This window comes from Pholis gunnellus, assembly GCF_910591455.1.
Source record: "Pholis gunnellus genome assembly, chromosome: 19".
Classification (NCBI taxonomy): Eukaryota; Metazoa; Chordata; class Actinopteri; order Perciformes; family Pholidae; genus Pholis; species Pholis gunnellus.
Window position 1 is genome coordinate 9,755,413 of NC_136546.1, and position 19,235 is coordinate 9,774,647.

The 19,235-nt window shown below is 42.2% G+C and overlaps 2 protein-coding genes across 2 annotated transcripts; one reads left to right on the forward strand and one right to left on the reverse strand.

Annotated features, from left to right (window-relative positions):
• Nucleotides 1–203: 203 nt before the first annotated feature.
• Nucleotides 204–5,721, reverse strand: LOC306711767 (cytosolic 5'-nucleotidase 1A-like). The gene is made up of 6 exons (XM_079180801.1): nt 5,533–5,721; nt 5,236–5,403; nt 3,377–3,506; nt 3,119–3,241; nt 2,530–2,714; nt 204–1,733 (listed from the first exon to the last, which is right to left on the reverse strand). The coding sequence occupies exons 1-6, from the start codon at nt 5,644–5,646 to the stop codon at nt 1,368–1,370; spliced, it is 1,086 nt and encodes a 361-aa protein (XP_079036927.1). The 5' UTR covers nt 5,647–5,721; the 3' UTR covers nt 204–1,367.
• A 7,687-nt stretch (nt 5,722–13,408) lies between these two features.
• On the forward strand, nt 13,409–19,217 carry syt14b (synaptotagmin XIVb; the record flags this gene model as incomplete). The annotated part of the gene is made up of 7 exons (XM_079180930.1): nt 13,409–14,294; nt 14,512–14,649; nt 15,513–15,754; nt 16,091–16,528; nt 17,290–17,470; nt 17,860–17,916; nt 18,901–19,217. The coding sequence occupies 7 exons, from the start codon at nt 13,409–13,411 to the stop codon at nt 19,215–19,217; spliced, it is 2,259 nt and encodes a 752-aa protein (XP_079037056.1).
• Between the last annotated feature and the right edge of the window lie 18 nt (nt 19,218–19,235).

Here is a 19,235-nt window from a genome sequence, read left to right on the forward strand (position 1 = left end):
AAAAGCTCAGCATGATTTTAATGCAAAATCTTGTAAAAGTCACATGAATTAGTTTTTCCCTCTGACATGTAGTGGAGTAGAAGTATAAAGTATCATATAATGGACAAACTAAATTAAAGTAGAAGCACCTCAAAATTGTAGCTCAGTACTTGAGTAAATGTACTTAATCACTTTCCACCACTGACAGAAAACAGCCATTGGGGTTCCTCCACATTCCTTTATTCCTCTGCACTCAACACGCAAAGGCTGGATTAGAAATCGCAGTATAGAAAAGCGTAATTGTACAAACATGTTATTGTGGACACGATTACAATCAGTTCAAAAACACCACATGATCTGTCGACATTACCAGACATGATACAGACATTCACAAACAAGTGTAACTGTTGAACTCCACAATTAAATAGTTTTGAAAACATTTACAAATCTTTGCAATATGAAAATACATCAAATTCAATTTGCAAACATGTATAGCATATGTAGTCAGTCCTATATAAAAGCACTACAACGTGACAGAAAGGTGTAGTTATAGTGTGCTGCCTGATAATGAGGTACAGTGTACAAGTTTTAACAACTCACAGAACATGAGTATAAAAGTTTGAGGAGAAATATAAAGTCTAAGTTTGATATGGTTTGTGTGCATCAACAACAAAGACAGTAAAAAAGAAAAACAGTGTCAGTGTTCCCTGTAAGCCAGACGTTCTACCCTTATAAGTGCTGCTTTAAAAATAACAGTTGATACTAATATGCCTCAACAAATGAGAAAAATAAATAACAGAATGTTAGATATTTTGAGTTGAAATTGGCTCATGATCTTTAAATCTATCAAAGAGCCAATGCAGAAAAACAACAACTATCACAGCAGATATATATATATATATATTTATATATATATTCTCCCGCCCTGGTCGTATTCATTAGGCCAAGGACCAATAGCTAAAACCAAGGTACGTAAAATTACATTTGTATAAAACTGTAAAGAAAATGACATCAGCGCAAATGTAAATGAGAACAAAAGCTCTCTCAAAAGGTGAACAGCTACACAGTAAGTGCAGATAAAAAGCCTCGATAGGTAATCTTGAACCTGGTGCTTCTCCTCCACAACAATATTCAGTGAAACAGTTTGTGGCACCTGGTGTAACTCTTGATTTGAAAATGCATTCCCCCCACTCATCAATAAAAACTTATCCTAAAGATATTTTATAAAAAAATGTTTAAAAACTAGGAAACTTTGTAGACGGCATCAACAATGAATTACCTCAATCCTTTCCAATTGCTGGTATTCTTTTAACAGATACAGTTTCATAAATGCAAGATTGTATTTTGGAGTGTAGTGGGTATTCAATATTTCAACCAGTTTCAGGTTATTACTCTTTCTTCGCAGGCTGCTCAATGAGTTTCCCCTTGTTGTACTTCTGTCCGATCCCGTAGGGGACGTGTGCCGATATGGTTCCCATTTCTCGGGCCCCCTCAATGTGGAACATCTGGTCGTCGAAGTAGATGTGCGGTTTGATTTTCTGCAGCAGGGGCCCTTTGGGAGCCCCGGCCAGGAAGAGAGCCTCGTCGATCTCCAGGCCCCAGCTGCGGAGCGTCTTCAGGACGCGGGCCCCGGAGCTGGCCGCGCTGCGGGCCGTCACCAGGAAGGTTCGGATGGGACAGTTCATGCGCTCGTTCTTGGCGTAAAACTTTCTCTGCAGCTTCCCCAGAGCCTCCAGGAAGCACTTTAAGGGACCCTGAAAGAGCCAAACAATCAAGTTAATTTAAAATGTTTGGAAATAAGGAACACAGGGACAGATAACCAAAAGAGGAGAGAAACTAAATGCACACACAAGAGGGCAAAACGGATTTTAAAACTCATTTATAGACTGCAGACATTCTCCAGAGCCTTGTTTCACGCCATACAGGTGCTGTTCTCACAGCTATTAGATTTGATAACTCATCTGTTCAGTTTTGTTTGCATCTTATCGTCATTACTTTCTTTGTATTTTGCTGATTCATGTGGTATTTATCTCTCCTGTCACTTCTGTTTCCTGGTTTTATGCTTATGTATAAAAGTGAATAAATAATCCGAAACTAAAAAACTAAACTGTTTACATCAGACGAGTCCCCCTGAGCACTCTATCAGGACTCTGTCCACTGACGGCAGATACATCTGGATGGAAAACAATGATTGTGGTCTGTGCATTTTGAGCATCTTTGAGTATATTATTGTCAATGTTGAAAAGCTTCTGAAACAGCAACTCGGCCATCACGGCCCAATAAAACTTTTTTTCAATTTGTTTAAGAGGGTGAATGGCAGAGTAAAACACTGAATCTACAGTATTCAAGAAGAATTAACTACAAAGAAAAAAACATCTGTATGATTTAAAGGAATGCGATTAGCGAGGAAGGATCAGCATTGGATAACACAACCGCCTTATAACTGTGAAGATCAGTATGAGGCTGTGTTTGTATCAGTATATTCTGGATATAAAGGCCCTGCATTAGGTGCCAGTGATCTTAAAGTACATAGAAACAGAAATCAGTTACCTGAGCGAGGGGTTTGTCCTCAAACTTCTTCTCGTGCTCAAAGAAGGAGTCCAGGCCCTGCTGCTTCACGATGATCTCGGACTCGTCCGAGAAGAGGACGGCGTCGCCATCAAACGCCACCCTCAGCTCGGTAACGCTCAACTCATTATCCATTTCTTGCATGAACATCGTGGCTGCAGCGATGCCTGGAGGAGGGGAGGGTTGGTCAGAAATATGCTTCGGGATGTGCATCCATTGCTAGGTTTAATGGAGAAAGTTTGGAGCCATGAAACAACCGGCTCCTTTTTGCTGCACAGCAGCGGGTCGAGGTTTTCCCTCAACAGTGTGAATGAGTCACACTCTCTCTCACACACACACACACACACACACACACACACACACACACACACACACACACACACACACACACACACACACACACACACACACACACACACACACACACACACACACACACACACACACACACACGTGTGTAAATATCAGTGAAGTACAAACGCATCTCGAGGCTGCTGAAAGCAACTCATGCATCAAAACAAGGTTGTGTGAGATAGAAATCAGTGTTATATAATCCAACAGAATCCCTTACCTTCCTCTATGGCCTCTCCGACTTTCTCCGAGTCCTTAGAGAGGTAGAGGTTGGTCATGTAGGCCTTTAGGTAGCCTATCGGACTCTTCCCTCCGGTCATACAGAATCTCTCTATGGTCAGATCTGTAAGTATAAAAGCAAGTTGGAGATATGTGAAAAATAAGTCCCCCCATAGTGGGTAAGTTCAAGACTGAGTGATGCTTTTGATTGTGCCCGTTGCTGCAGCGTGCTAACCAATCAACAATGCCAGCAGCGTACCGTAGTGATTAATGCTGTTTATGAGGCGCACTCCAACCTGGGCGTGGTTGTTCGTCATTAAGACGATATCAAACAGCTCCTCGCTGTCCGGGTAGAGCTTCCTCAGTCGACAGTTGACGTCCATCAGCGCCTGCGTGAGAGGGCGGACCAAACAGTCAGGATGTTGCTTCAAGAGCGTTCAACATGAGGTTACAACACAAACATTACAACATTGTGCCACAGCGTTCTTTCAATTAAGCTTTTTAAAGGGAACGTCAAAAGGCTTTAAGACAGCACTGCAACAGAGGAGTGTGCCTTACAAAGCATTACCGCCTTCATCAGGGCGTTTTGTGCATCTTTGTATGCACATGCACGACACAGCTGGATACAGACAGACTTGAATGGCCGGGCTGATAAATCACATGTTAGCTCACCACAGATATACTGGTACCAGTCTGCAGTTAAGCAACAAAGTAATATGTTTGAGGTCATTTGGAAGCTGTGATGACTTGACACAGTTTGTCCACAGAGAGCAATGAAAAGTTCATCTTTCCAACTGTTATCTGTACATATCCTGTCATAATTCTTATTAAAACAAAGATTTGAAGGATCTTTAATTCAAATGTGCTAGATTCAGATGATCAGATTTTACTATATATTTACCCGTCAATTATCTGCCTTAATTAAACATGTTTATATTGGTCGGACTTTACTGTTGACATCACATACTAATCGACACATCTAACACATAGTGTCTACAAATAGAAAACACACACAGCTCTCGAGCAAGATATTTGTTAAAAAAGGACAATGAATATACATTCCCAAAAGGTGTTGCAGTATCACCTCAGTGATGAAGTACTTGACAAAATATGTAGTACATCATAAATGTTAAATCATGACGGTTGGTTATTATTGGGTCCAGACCTTTGAATACCTCCACGAAGGTTATAATGCTTTTTAATACTGTTTTGAAGAGATTTCACTTTAAATTTCATGGTCATTTTGGAAGCTGTAGTGTGATTTTACATCTTACTGAGGACTGTTTCTGATACATCATGTCCACCATGATCATATCAATGAGTGTATGCAAATTAATGAAAACAGATTTCATTATAACCAAATATAATTCAACAGCACCACAAATCACAGCCTCTACAATGGCCAAAATGTTGAATCAACACCTCTTAAAATAAAAACGGAACATTATAACCTTCATGAAGGTAGGATTAATAACTGGACGGCTGTATTCAACTTTATTCCTTTTAGTGTAGTGTAGTCATTTACAGGGATTAAATGAAGAGCAAAAGCGCTTCCTTATGGGCTGATATTGTGGTATTTGCTGGTGAAGGAAGAAAATAAGCGATGAAAATGTTCAACAAGCTCCAGTGACTCATTGATCACTTTATATCCAACATACAGGCAGGATTACTTTTGCACTAAACCCACAGTGTCTGTTGCCAGCCATGGTAGCAGGAATGTATGCTATGTCACTGGAGTAGGAATACAAGTTTATTTTACAATCACTCTTCTCCTGATGTTCCTCTATTCCAGCGAGATAACTTCAGTGAAAAAGTTGCTGAACACGTTGAAGATTGCACAATCACAAGAACTGAACATAAATCAACCTTTACAGGAAGTTGTACAGTAGCTTGTTAAGTCTGTTTGTCTGGATCTGACAGGGCCACAACTAAAATACATGCCTGTACTTGACTTATTGAGGTGTGGCCTGATATATAACATGGTTTTGTAACCACACTATTTGTGGATGCAGGGGTTCAAACTGACTCATGTAGTCCATTGTCAGGAAACACTGCAGTCTTTTTACAAACGGAGACCTTCCCGGATGGGTAACACTACTGGAGGGGCCCCAGGCCTACCTTCACGAAGGGGAAAGCAGCTCCTGGCTTCAGCGGCTCTTCTTCATGCTCCACCTGATAAGCCACGTACTTCTCCATTCCTTCTTCCTCGTAGATCTTCCTCTCTGCCACCATGTTGAAGAGGGTGCGAGACGAGACTGCGATGGTGACAGCATACCGGGGTTTGGGCTGCGAGTGGATGGGAGGGGGCGCACAAAGAAAAAAGTGCTATTGCAGCCTTGTCTGCACTTAGAAAGTCACAGAAATGTGTGCAATAAAGTATGTGCGGATAACACACAAGATCATGGTAATACTCACAGGTCTGGGTTTGTTTGTTTTGAGGTTGTCAAAGAAAGCTTTGGCCTCGGCCCAGTCTTTTTCCTCTCCGCTGTCTTCAGTTGGAGCCGAAACGTTTGGTTTGATTTCACTCATTTTTATAAACGTTGTAAGTCTTAAAACTTCATAAAAAAAACTCCGATTAAATGTGAGGCAGCTGATGCTTGTAAACTTTGCGGAAATGTGTTTAGAAATAAAAAAAACGGTGGTGTGTCCACGAGGAGTGACGTCGGCAGATCCCTGGCATTTGATTGGCTGGCGAGGGAGAGACAGGAGAACAGGACCTCCCCTGTCTACACGGTTCAGGTTACTTTTGTTTTGATGCTGTTGTTTATTTTATTTTTTTTGTGCTGGGCCCCTTAGTTCTAATTAACAAAAATCAATGCAACAGCATATATTTGGCAATTAGTGTGCTTCCCTTATTCCCAGATTTTAAAAAAAGATAAAGAAAACGAAATATGTAGGAATAAATACTCTGTTTTGTCTCCCCTTCTTTCTTCTGAAATACATAATAGTAATCAAGTAGACAAAAAAAAACCTCTAAACTAAGAATATATAATCAACACATCACCATCATCCCCACTATAACCAGTGGTGGAACAGGTTCTCAGCTCCTTCAGTTAAAGTCCCAATAGAGTACAAATACTCTATTTAAGTCAAAGTTCCACATTCATAATCATTCTTAAATAAAAGTGCAGAAATATTATCAGTCAAACTGACTTAAAGTATCAAACTAAAAGTAGTGTGCAGTAAAATGATATATTATCATATATCACGTTAGATTGTTAATCCTGATGCATTGTAGCAGAATAACAACAACTGCATTTTGGCCTCTTGGGATCAGTAGAGGCTCATTTCATCCTTTTTATCCCACAATTTGAAAAAATATGTTGAATATTAGGTCTAATAGCTTACATAGTGCCTCTGATATTGAAATAGTAAATTCCTATACACACACACACACACACACACACCGTCCACTGGCACATGAATGATCTCCCTCCTCCTCCCTCCTCCCTCACACCCCCAACACTTGGTAGAGTCCGGGACGGAGCATCATGGCGATTGACGGTAAGTACTCGGTCTCAGGTGTCCTGCGGGACTCGTGTCAAACTTTGCTCGGGACGGAATGAGAATGATGTTTGTAAAAAAATGAATAATAATCATGTTTTATTCAGAATGTCTGTTATGCTTAGAGCAGTTTCTGCTTTAAATTACGCCGTGCCGCAGTGCTCCGGAGCTGGGACAGCTAGCGGCACGAGGCTGATGCTGTGAAGTGCGGACACCCGCGCTGATGCAGGAATGTTGTGATCCCTTCATGGGATGCGCGCGTGCTCTCTCAGCCGCGTGAAGTGATGCTAAAGTGGACACGGATGAAGACGGTCCCGGAGCTTTTGATTGACCCACTCACGTTTGTGCAAAAATATTCGATTGAGACACGCCTGTGACAGAGATTAAATATAAAATAATATGAATATTTATTTTGGGCTTCAACCGAAAAATCACTGCAAGCTGCTACTAAGCGTCACATGACAACTTTGTTTTACCACTGTAAAATAACTACATCACCTGGCGGATGAATATGGTGTATTGTTATCGATAATACAATAAAATAACGGCTTGAGTTAGAAAAGCAACCGCTGATGTCAAATAACCGTTATTCTTCGTGGATGCACGTGCTGTTGACATTCTCGCTATGCTGCATGGGTAATGTGTAGGCTACAATCTCCTCAAGGTTTTAGTGAAAGTGACCGGAACACACATGACACCGAGCAGCGATGAAAAAAAATGATGCAGTCAGTGTGAAGAGTAGGCGCGTGCCTTGCCCTGTCCCATCATGGGCACTGTTCTTTATTATGTCACGTGCAGCCATACGTGCAGCAGTGTTTGTTGATAGCCTACACGTCACCTGAGAAAGAGAAAGAGAGAGAGAGAGGGGAGGGGGGGGGGGGGGGGGGGGGCTTTATAAAGCCTGTGACTCACGAGTGGTAAAGGAATGCATATATCTTCAACTCATATTGTATATGCTATATATACAAATACTCAATCTTGAATTAGCCCATATATTTACACAGCAATGGTTTATTCTTAAAAGTTAGAATAGATGTTATCACTTCAAAATATTCAAATCAGAGTACAATATGTCTTCAAGTGTATTGAACTATCATCCAATGGGCCCCAGAGCCCTCAGGTGCTTCATTCTATCATTCCAATTTTTCAAGACTTTATCAATCAATTTGCTCCAAATTACTTCATATCATTGTTTCTGTCTTTTAGTGCTTTAAAAAAAATATTGTAAAAAAGCACCCAATTGCAGCCTATGTAATTTATAGGTAGATAAAATGTTTGCTGTGGGTCCTATTCAAAGTATCACACACTATCAGGGGGGTAGGGCACTGTGTCAGTCATTTTAAAGGAGACAGACGCAGATTTCCTCATGGGCTCTTTATATTTTCCTTTTACACGACATGCAAACTAACTGTAACTTTCGTAAAATGTTGAGGTTTGTATGTAATTGTGTTGGTAGGCTGAAGGTTAAACGTGAATCCAGTTAACCTAGATGGCACTTTGATGTTGCACTTTCTTGGACTTCACGATCATTTTTGGAAGAATCACCTGAGAATAGATTTCTCTCTTATTTTTAAATTGTTTGATGGCTTCAAAAAACAGGCCGAGCTATTTTTGCAGCTTGAAGCTTGCGGTTTTACTTTAACCAATTACAACACCATCACCACAAACAAGCAGTTCAGTGCTTTGATATTTGTAACTCATACAAGCAGAGTTGGCTATACTCAAAAAAATAAATCTGAAATAATCTTCTTCCCCATACTGTAAAAAGCCCTCTTGTAAGCATTTGATTTTAGGGATACCAGTGACCCGTGCTAAATTGATTGCTACATTTTGGCAAGCTTTTTGTCTGTGAAAGAATAGCCGACAGAGAGATTCTCTAACATTTAGTGTCCAGAGAGTGTCTGTCTGCTGTGTGACATAACACAAGTCAGCCTTTCTCTGCCTCTGTAGATACCTGAATCATTAAATACTGAGGTGACGAGCCAAGAGAGATAGTGTGTGAATCAAGTGATACAAGTGTCAGTGTCCTTCATTAAGTTAAGCCTCAGTGGGATTGTGAAGGAAATAATGGAGTGAAAATAGTAAAAATGTAACGTATTTCCAGATAATGCAAAGAGATCATATTAGTTGGTGATAATTAGGTGAAACATAACTTTAACTGATGATATCCACACCGGTTGGGACATTGAGTTCGGAGGTCATGACTTTGTTATTTCAATCTGGGAATTTAACACACACATTGAGTAACTTTTAAAGAATGATTTCACAATTTTTACACTTTTCATAATTATATTTGACTACTTGTAGACCAATAAATACATACATACATAATTCAGTATTCAGAGAACATTTAGACCTTCATGTTAAGAAACACAATTATTCCTGAATTATTACAAAAAAAAAAAAAGAAAAAAAGAAGAAGTCCTGAACATAACTCCCCATCAAACAAAAACTTGGGATTTTTACACTTTGGCTTCTGTATGTTTGTAGGCTGTTTCCTTTTCTTCCAGTCTTCGAGCAAAGATAAGCTAAGCTAACCGGCTCCAGGTTTACATTGCTTTCACAAATATTTTACAATATTTTTTTTCAAAATACCTCCCTAACTTGATATTCAGAATTAACCATTTCATTGGATTGAGCTTTTTTTTTTTTCTCTGTTGGTTCCAGCTCATCAGTTTTATAGTTGTTGGCATAACCATCTGCCAGCCTCCCAAACCTGAGGCATGAACATATGTTTCTACCGTAGCCTCCATTGAATCATATTTATAACTTCTGACTCCCAACTTTTTCTCTCTCTCTCTCTCTCCCAGGAGGGGGGAGGAACTGTGGTGTTCATGAGCTCATCTGTGCCAGACGAGGTAAGGCCATGTTTCACGTTGCAAATTTGCAAAAGAGCACATTTTTGTTTGTGTTTGTTTTCATTTGGAGCATGATGGCGTTCGTGCTCGGCCGTACTCCGCGACATCGCTTTAAAAGCACAAAGATTGCTATGTCCAAACATTTAGCTCTATTCCTGTGAATTTTCACTGAAGTTTGGTGGATAGAAAGCGTCTCAATATGGACTTCACAAAGCATAATGCCTGCGTGTGAATTATGCATGGCATATCAAGTTTTGGTTTACTTCAGCAAAAGAAGGCAGCTGTGTGTTCATGATTTATTCAGCGCGGAGGTTTTGTTTCGTATCAGAAGTCCATGTGTAAGCAACATTTCCACATTGCCTACTTACTTTTTAAACAAGCATGCCCTACAAAGTAGAGCCAGGTTAAGTATGCACTGGTCTAAAAACTTAAAAGTGGGATAAGTTATTACATTAATTAATTAGTGACGGCTAACGTCCACAAAGACAACATTTTACATGTTTTGTATCGTAATGTAGAAACACAACAGAAGGATTTGTTTCCCTTGTTTTTATGTCACAAAACCATTTGCTCTAAATGAGCTCACGTATCCTCTGAGGTTATTATTAATTTGCTGTTTGCACATTGAATGGTTCAGTGGCTGTGTTTTCATGTTTATTAGTCAGCTTGAGTCATTACCTCGAAAAAAATAAAAATAAAAAGCTGATTGAATCCTGAGGCTCATTTCAGAGTCCTGGGTTCAGCCTCAGCTCATACGGCGTAAAAAAAAAAAAAATACAGATTAATTTTCTTGTGTGTTCTTTTCAGACACACAATTCGTACATGCACACACTCAGAGAGAACGGGCAGAGAAAGGGAAGTGGCTGAGGAGGATCCACTTTAATCTGTTAAGATAAACATCAGGCTTTCCTGAGAATGATGGGTATTATATCAAAAACCACCGACGGCAGGGTGAGCTGTTTCTAAGGCTTGCTGCCGCTCCACTTTCCAGTGTACATTGACGGAGGCCTCAGGTTACCTCAGGTGCCTAAATTATTCAGCTGTTGTTGACATTTACAGAGCGGGGCCATGTATGAAGCGTTATCGCACCCGGGGCACAGGGCCATGAGCTGTGTATATTTCGCCTGCAGAGGTCATTCTGGCTACAATCGACACACAACTGTCTGCAGTGAGAGTTGATACGTAAGCCTGGCAAGTGCACGGCCTGGGACTGGGATTTATTACATGTCGGATTACTTCAGAGCAGAGACAACTTTGTTTCTCCCTCTTCTTCGTTTGCTATCTATAGCAGCAGAAATACTGATAGTGCTTTTTTGGGAACAGCTGGCTTTAAAGAGGATATTCGTTTTGGAGAAGGTAAGCCTCTGCCGCCATGTCGGAGCTCTTATCTCTCCCCTACTTCTCTTGCCATTCTTGGGAATTTAGCATTCATTACTTGGGCAGTCGGCAGCAGCACACAGTTGTCAGGCTGCAGTGGTCTCTGCCTGTTGCCATGGTGAAACAAGTCCATCCATAAGTTCAGTCTGTAGTCAGGAGGGTTGAGAAACTATGTCTCTCTTTTATTCTCTCCTCCTCTCGCATTTGTGCTCTCAGTACCAACACCAGTTTTCACACCGTTGACCAATTTAATCAGTCACAGGTGTATTAGAAATGAGCCCCTGCTACAAAACACACGACACAACATTTGGGTTATTGTTGCGGTTCAGTCTCAGCGCTCTCATCAGTGTCTTTTCCAGACACGGCAAGCAGCAAAAAAAACAAAACAACCTCCCTCTGTACCTGCTCAGCATCACACAGGAGACAGACAATCACAAGCTTTTATCAGTTGAAGACCCAGATATTTCCCTCAAGAGGCCAAAAGAGACCTGAACGATTGGACGAACATTCGTTGGGTGGCCAGGTTACTATTGCGGTAGTAAGCTATCCATCTGGACATGATAACTTGTGCAGCACATGGGAGCGCAAACACACACTTTAATTGATTCCTTACAATTTGGTTGTTGTGGTTTTTAAAAAAGAAAGAGACACCCCTCTCCAATGTCTTTAAATGCAAAGTATTGCTCCACAGCACCAATGCTCACCACCTCAACATGTGGAGGAGTCCCCAGCTTGCCTACGGTTGCTAAGCTATGATTGGACAATCCCTGCTCGTGGGAGGGGTTTATTGAACAGTCGATATAAAATACCGGTGTCGGTGTCTGCCATGAAACGCTAAGGGATTCATTGTTGAATATGTCCATATAATTGTCAGATCAAAAAACTGTGTTATGTGGCTCAAGAAGGGCTTAAACTTAAACTCCAGACACGCCAGAACTTAGATTAGCCCACAGCTCATGCCTGCCGTTTTCTTCAGCTAAACTGCGTTGTAGCGTATTAAGTGCAGGCCCAGTGCGGTTTGGCTGGTTTACCGAGTCTACGTTTCAGTTAGATACAGCCCCTTTGAGGCTCGCATAAAAATAGCACATCAGCAGCGCAGGGCTGCATGGTTACATGGAGTATGGTTGGCCTACATACACTGCTGTAGATTGTATCTGTTATGCCTTTGAAGTGGAACAAGCTCTGACTCTTTAAAAGCACAATAGCTAATGCTGACCCCCCCCCCCCCCCCCCCCCCCCCCGACTGGCGAGGCGTCTTTTTTATCATCAGATAGATTTATTTGTGGTATCAAAGCAGAGTTGTTTACAGCCTTAAAAGCTTTTTTTTTTTTAGCTTGCAGCCATCTGTGTTTGTTTTTATTTATAGCATGTTTTTTTTTCTTAAGAATAAAAGACTTGGTTTGGAAATTCATCTGTTACATTTCAATAATCAGTATTATGTTTGTCTAATTTTTTGTTTTTTTTGTTTTCTGTCTGTCTTTCCTCCTCCCCTTCTCTTCCTCCCTCCCTCTTTATTTCTGTTCTTCTCCTCCTTAGTCTCTCCTGAGCTTCTGGGTGTCCTGTCTTCCATTGCAGCCTTCATGGCGTTGATGGCTCTGTTTTTTCTTTACCTCAGCAACAAGCTGTCAGTGGAGAGTCCGGCTGATCTGTCACATCTCAGTGGCTATAAGAACAACAAGCCAGGTACTCAACACACATGTAGATCTACCACAGTGGCTGCATTTACACGCAGGTTATTGGCTCATTCAGTGCAAACTCTCGCCACCATAAGTGGGCTCATTGTATGTTTGTAAGCTCAACTGTGAATCTGAATAAGCCAGTGTTCATGTTTGTATGAATCATTCATAATTCAGATTCAGTTTTTATGAACAAACAATAATAACTTTAGAGCCACCATTTCTACAGATGATTTGCCTCATTACAGTATCAGTCATGCAATATTATTAATATTATAAGCTGCTTCCATAACAGGACAGTGGCTACTTTTACTGTCCCGTCAGATTAGCTCTCCAATTAATAAACGCGACAATCAAAGGGAGTGCTTCCTCGCTCCAAGAGCCTCGCTCCTCCTTCCTCAATGATGGCTGACCTTGATTAATTTCTGGCTCACGGGCCGGAGGACGGAGGAGCGAGGAGCGAGGAGCAGAGGAAGCATAATCAAAGCACCCAGAGTCGGAAATGTGACCAGAGAACTGTGGGAAAAAACACAGAATGTGTTATGAGTGTGTAAAATCAGAGTGGAGGCTTCACTCCTGACAAAACTGAGACCATAGACTTGATATTTCCTTTTGTTCTTGCAGTGCAGCATTGATTAATGTACATGTTATTATTATACTATTATAATGTCTGAGTGCAGACACTGTGAGAAAGCTCTTGTTACCAAACATTTTATTATAATCTTTACAATCCCCATGTTGGTTTGTATGCACGTGTTGAGCTCAGCACACACTGTGACGCTGGCGCTACACCCTTCTAACGACCGCATGTCCGTGTCAGTGCCTCTGATGAGGTAATCTAGCGGCCAGCGTGGTGACGGGATCCCCGGCTGAGAGATGGCCTTCTTCAAGAGCTTCCAGCAGAACCTCCCATCTGTCAACATTTCCTCCCTCCTGGACTCGGTCACCAGCCGCGTGGACGACCTGGCCAACGCCGTCAGCGACGCCACGTACGCTGTCAGCGACCAGCTGACGGAGCAGGTCACCACTATCATCAGCAAGGTGCAAGACGAGGAAGATGGCGAAATCAGTGGCCAGGAGTCGGGTCAGATTTCCACGACACGGGAAGGAGGAAGCAAGGCCGGCAACACAGCCTCGAAGACCAACCAGTCCGGTGATGCTAACGAGGCCGAGGGCAATCCGAGCCAGCTGGAGTGGGAATGGAGGGACGGATGCTGGCGAGTGAAAAAGACAGAAGCCGAGTTAGCAGAGGAAGAGAAGAGGAAGAAGGAGGAGAGGGAGCTGCAGGAGAAGAGAGAGCAAAGGAGAAAAGAAAGGAGGGAAAAGCAGCTGGAGAAAGAAGCCATGGCACAGAAAAACAAAGAGGAATCCCAAGATGGAGAGCAAGAAGAGGAAGCCGACGCTTTAGAGAAGAAAGACAACAGTGGCGGACAAGACAGAAAGGCGAGTGTCAGCGGAGACAGCTCCACCGCTCAACCACCTCCATCACCTGGTCCTGAGACTGAAAGCGGGTTATCAAAGCAGAAAAAGCCGGAAGACGGAGAAAAGGTAGAGGCGGCGGACAGCCTTGAGAGAGAGGGAGATGACGAGGAAGAGGCCGAGCTGTCTAGGTCTTCCTCCTCAGCAGTGAAAAAGAAAAAGTCTGACAAGAAGAAGAGGAAAGGAGCAAAGGAGAGTTCAAAGAAATCGGAAGAGGCCTCAGATGTGGAGGAGAAGAAGAAGAAAGGGAAGAAAAGCAAGAAGAAGAAAAAAGGAAAACAAGGTTAGATGGTGTGCTGCTTCCATTTCACCTTCTGGGTCTCCTCTTCTTCACTCTTTGGAATCATAACCTGAAGTTCTTACCCTAAAAACTCCGCTCTCCAGAGTGCTGTGTGCCAGTTTCAGCATCTGCATCTTTGTTCTTGCCTCACTGCACATAATATGTTTTTGTATAAGATAAATGAAACGTTTGAACAAGAGTCTCTGTGTGTTCTCTCCAGAGGGAGTTTTATCAGACAGCGAGGAGGACAAAGGCCCCGAGGCTGTGGCCCAGCAGAACACAACTTCTGCATGGAGCAACAAATGCAAACAGTCCACTGAGCAGGGAGGCTACAGCAGTGACGCCTCCAGCGAACGGGGTGAGAGTGTGCATTGTTCTACAGAAAACTTTATTTAACCGGGAGAGGTGAGCGGAGCGACACATACACGGTAGAAACTAAAGGTTACAAAATACAAGACACACTTTATAATGAATGAGATAAAACATGAGTAAGTAAGTATGTGTAAGATTGATCGCAATAATCAGTGGTGGACGAAGTGTTCAGATATTCTACTTTAGTAAAAGCAGTAATACTACAGCAAAGACAAGTCAAAGGATTCAGAATCTTACTTAAGTTAAAGTACAAAAGTATTAGCATCAAAATATACATCAATCATCAATTGCTTTGATGTTGAAGCTGGTAAACGAAGGGCTACTTTTTAGAATATAAACTGCTGGGAAGCAGTCAAGTCTTTATCCATAATAAAACATCATCATTTATTTGTTGATTCTATTTGGGCTTATTAATCTGAATCTGCAAAGTAACTAAAGCTGCCCTCTGAATTTGAGTAAAGTAGAAGTAAAAAGTAGCAGTAATGAAAATAATATAGAATAGAATATATACATATAAACACAATTTCAGTGAAGTAACTCAAAATTTGAAACGATTGATTCAAGCAAACAAGCATATTTTCCAAAATGCCGGGGTATTCCTTTAGTTGTTGTTAAAATCTCATTGCACCTACATGATGATCACACAGAGTTTGAACACCTCCAGGCTGTTTCGATTTACCAGGATGGACTCACCTGTGGCTCCGGCACAGTTTAAGAGGTTAACCTGACTCTGCGGTCGACTGTATGCTGCATGCTTAATGAATATTTCTGCCGAGCACAGTATGTCTCCAGTAACACACCTCTTGTATCACATTCCCTCTGCGTCCCGCTCTGTCACTGTCGTGAAAGCAGCCAACAAGATCCAGAGAATAAAGAAAAATTCCTCCGTCAGTGAGCCCCAGCCTCCTCCGTACCAGGACGAGGGCCCGGCGGCGCGCGTGACCTCTCGCTCCCGAGGGGTCAGGAGGGCGTTGTCCCGCTGCGCCAGTGAGGCCAGTGAGGCCAGTGTAGACCAGGACACCGAGAGCTACCTCAACAAAGGCTGTGAGGAGGACATACCCAGTGACAGCACCGCTGTGCTGGGACCTGAGGTGAGATCAAAGCTGCTGTGTGTTCTTTAACCAACTGTCTTAGTTTATACTAGAAAGGATTGTGAGGGTGGGTGGTTGGGTTGAACAGCATTGTAGATTGATTAATTTGAACATTAAAAACACAGGTAAAAAATATAATATATATAATAAAATATCATTTAAAATATAATTTCCACTTTAAATGGTATTCTTTTATTGACTTAGGCATATTTATTCCCTCATATTTGACCCACGTCTGTTGGGGACTTAACTGACTATAACTAATACTATTCAAGAACAAGAGTAAGTTGACGAAGGTCGCTCTGACACTTCAGATTCTCTCTTTCCTCCGCTCAGGACGGCTCCGGTCCTCAGCTCCCTACTGCCTACGAGCCAGAGCCACTGGCCAAATACGGCACGCTGGACGTCGCCTTCGAGTACGACTCCGGCGAGCAGTGGTTGGCAGTCACTGTCACTGCGGCGACAGACATCCCCGCTCTCAAGCAGACGGGCAACATCGCATGGCAGGTCCACCTGGTCCTGCTGCCCACCAAGAAGCAACGGGCCAAGACCGGCGTGCAGAAGGGTCCGTGTCCTGTCTTCACGGAAACATTTAAGTTTTCCAGAGTGGAACAGGAGGCCCTGGGGGACTACGCCGTCCGCTTCCGCCTGTACAGCATCAGGCGGATGAAAAAGGAGAAGGTCCTGGGAGAGAAGGTGTTCTACCTGACTAAGCTCAACCTGCAGGGAAAGATCGCTCTACCCGTCACCCTGGAGCCGGGCTCTGAGCTCACAGTGAGAATGCTTTGTGAATGTCTATCTTGCACTGTGCATAGTCATATCTGAGGCAATACATTTGTCAACTGACGACACTTTTCATAATCTATTAATCCTCTCTAGGTCTATTAAACCTCCACTTTCTCTATTCAATTTTAAATGTCTTTATTTCAAATCCAAATAATATTTAATTTACCATAATGAAAGACAGAAATAACATTTGAGGAGCTGGAACCACAAATGTTTGTCCTAATTTCCTGTTGACAGATAATTGACTAATGTTTCGGTTGATGTTCAAACAAGATTCAATTATTTTGTTAAAGGAAGACGTTTCACTGCATCATTAGATGCACTTTTTCAGTGAGACCTTCACACAAAATGTCAAAAGATATCGATCAGTAGCCGGACGGAATAAACTATAAAAAACAATCTTAGCACGGAATCTTCAACTTTCAGTGCTTAATATATAGTTGCATTAAAAACAGTAGTGCCAGGTAGTCAGGCAGAGTACATCAAATTACAAGAAGCTAAGAAATCTCTGAGTCAACCACACTGTGAGGCTCTACTTGAACTGAATGTTAACATGCTAATGTTTAGCAGGTTAAATGTATCTAAGCATTTGCTAATTTGCACAAAAATACAGTCAAAGTACAGCTAGATGTAAAGCCAGTGGTTTAACAAATGTATTATTCATTCTGAAGGGGGAATTAAAAGTCTGTGCTATATTTCATGGCCCATCTACTTGTTTGACTAACTCCCTGTGTGTTTCTTCTGGCCAGGGTTGCGGCTCTGTGGTGAGCGTTTCTCGCAGTGCCGGAGCTCTTTCCTGTCGCTCTACTGAAGACTCTTCCTTGCCAGAGATCCTCCTGGGTCTCCTCTACAACTCCGCCACGGGTCAGTTATCGGCTGAGGTCATCCAGGGAAGCCACTTCAAAACCACAGCGTCCGACAAACCCGTCAGTACGTACAAAAGCACCCATGTTACCAAATCGTTTTCATTCTTGGGGTTTGTGTCCAGCTTGGTTTGCGGTGCTGAGTGGTGATGTAAGTTTTCTTTTCCTTTGTAATGTGGCTTCCCCAAAGTGGGCTGATACACTCAGCAATTGTTTTGGCAAAACAGATGGGCAAGACTCCCAGCAGCTAACAAATTGTGCACCATGACATTTAAATATGAATTGGCAACAGCACCAGCTTTTTAGTAACGTAAGTGATTAAAGCCATAATGCTGGAGCAATTGCTGCTTATCAGAGTTCCCGTGAACGCTGAGCTTCTGGTGTGTCTCACAGTCTTTAAACTGCTTCCTGTTTTTCTTCTTTCCACCTTTGTGTGCCGTGGTGTGTGTGCCACAGACGGCCTGTTCTGTTGTATAAAACACTTCGTAGGGGGGCAGCTTTATATCATGAGAGGTAAGTCAGCAGTGAATTACTAGTAATCGAATCAGTGTTAGGAATCTTTGAATCACGTGTAGATTAGAAGGATTTGACCCCAAACATCACATATTTGCTCCGTTGGATTAAGTTCTGTTAATGTGCAAATAAATTATGAAACTTGGAATCCTCAAACTATTTGGCAGTTTATCCAAATTTCAGAGCAACACATTTTTTTCTCTTGTATGTATTTTTTATTTAAGTCGTTTTCCACAGATATGAGAGTTGTATCGATTTTGAAATCTAATCTTGGCAAGAAGACATGTTTTCCAAAATGCTACACTATGCTACTACTTTGTCATTGTAGTCAAATATATATCTACATATATGTTCATATTTGTGTAACTTTTTGCAGAGAAGTGTGCGTTACAAGGTTGAAAGACTCCATCAAATTACCAGAATTAGTTTTATTCATTGTGAACAGTATTTAGGACGAGGATTGATTTTTCAAAACGGTATTTTTGGCATTTCTGCTTTATTGAATAATAAGTGTATTTGTTATGTTGCGATTATCTACTTAGTTTTCTTTTGTAAAATGTAATTATTTAATAATATGTAATTCAGCTTTGGCAATAGTGTAACCTAAAAATGGAACATTCGTGCCAGTGCAGCATATTTGAATTTGAGAGACCCGAGCCACTTAATGATACGTAGCTCGCTCTACCCGTTGATCCACCAGGGCACCCCTAAAATGTCCAAGAAATCTTTCAAAAATATACACAAACACACATTCTAATGTACAGTACCGGTCTTAAATCCTCTTCACTGAGTTGTGGTTCGGGTTACTTAATTGCACTGACTTTGCTTCCAAAGTTCAACCTGTTCTTTCATTAGTGCACAAGAAAAATGAAAATGTGCACCTGTATAAAACCTCTGCTGCAGTTTGTTGCAGCTCTGATATCCCACCACTTGATGGCACTCTCTCATCACTCTCTCGTCACGCTCTCCCACACCTCCTTGCAGACACCTACGTGAAGCTGACCATGCTGGACTCAAAGGGGAAAGAGATGTCCAAGTGCAAGACGGCCGTGTGCCGCGGACAGCCCAACCCCACCTACAAGGAGACCTTCTTGTTCCAGGTGGCGCTCTTCCAGCTGTCCGAGGTGTCTCTGGTGTTGTCGGTGTTCTGCCGCCGGAGCAGCATGAGGCCCAGGGAGAGGCTGGGCTGGGTCTCCCTGGGCCTCAACAGCACCTGCGAGGAGCAGCAGAGCCACTGGACAGAGATGAAAGCGGCGGAGGGACAGCAGGTCTGCCACTGGCACAGCCTTACCGACACATAGGAGGAAGATTTAGGAAGA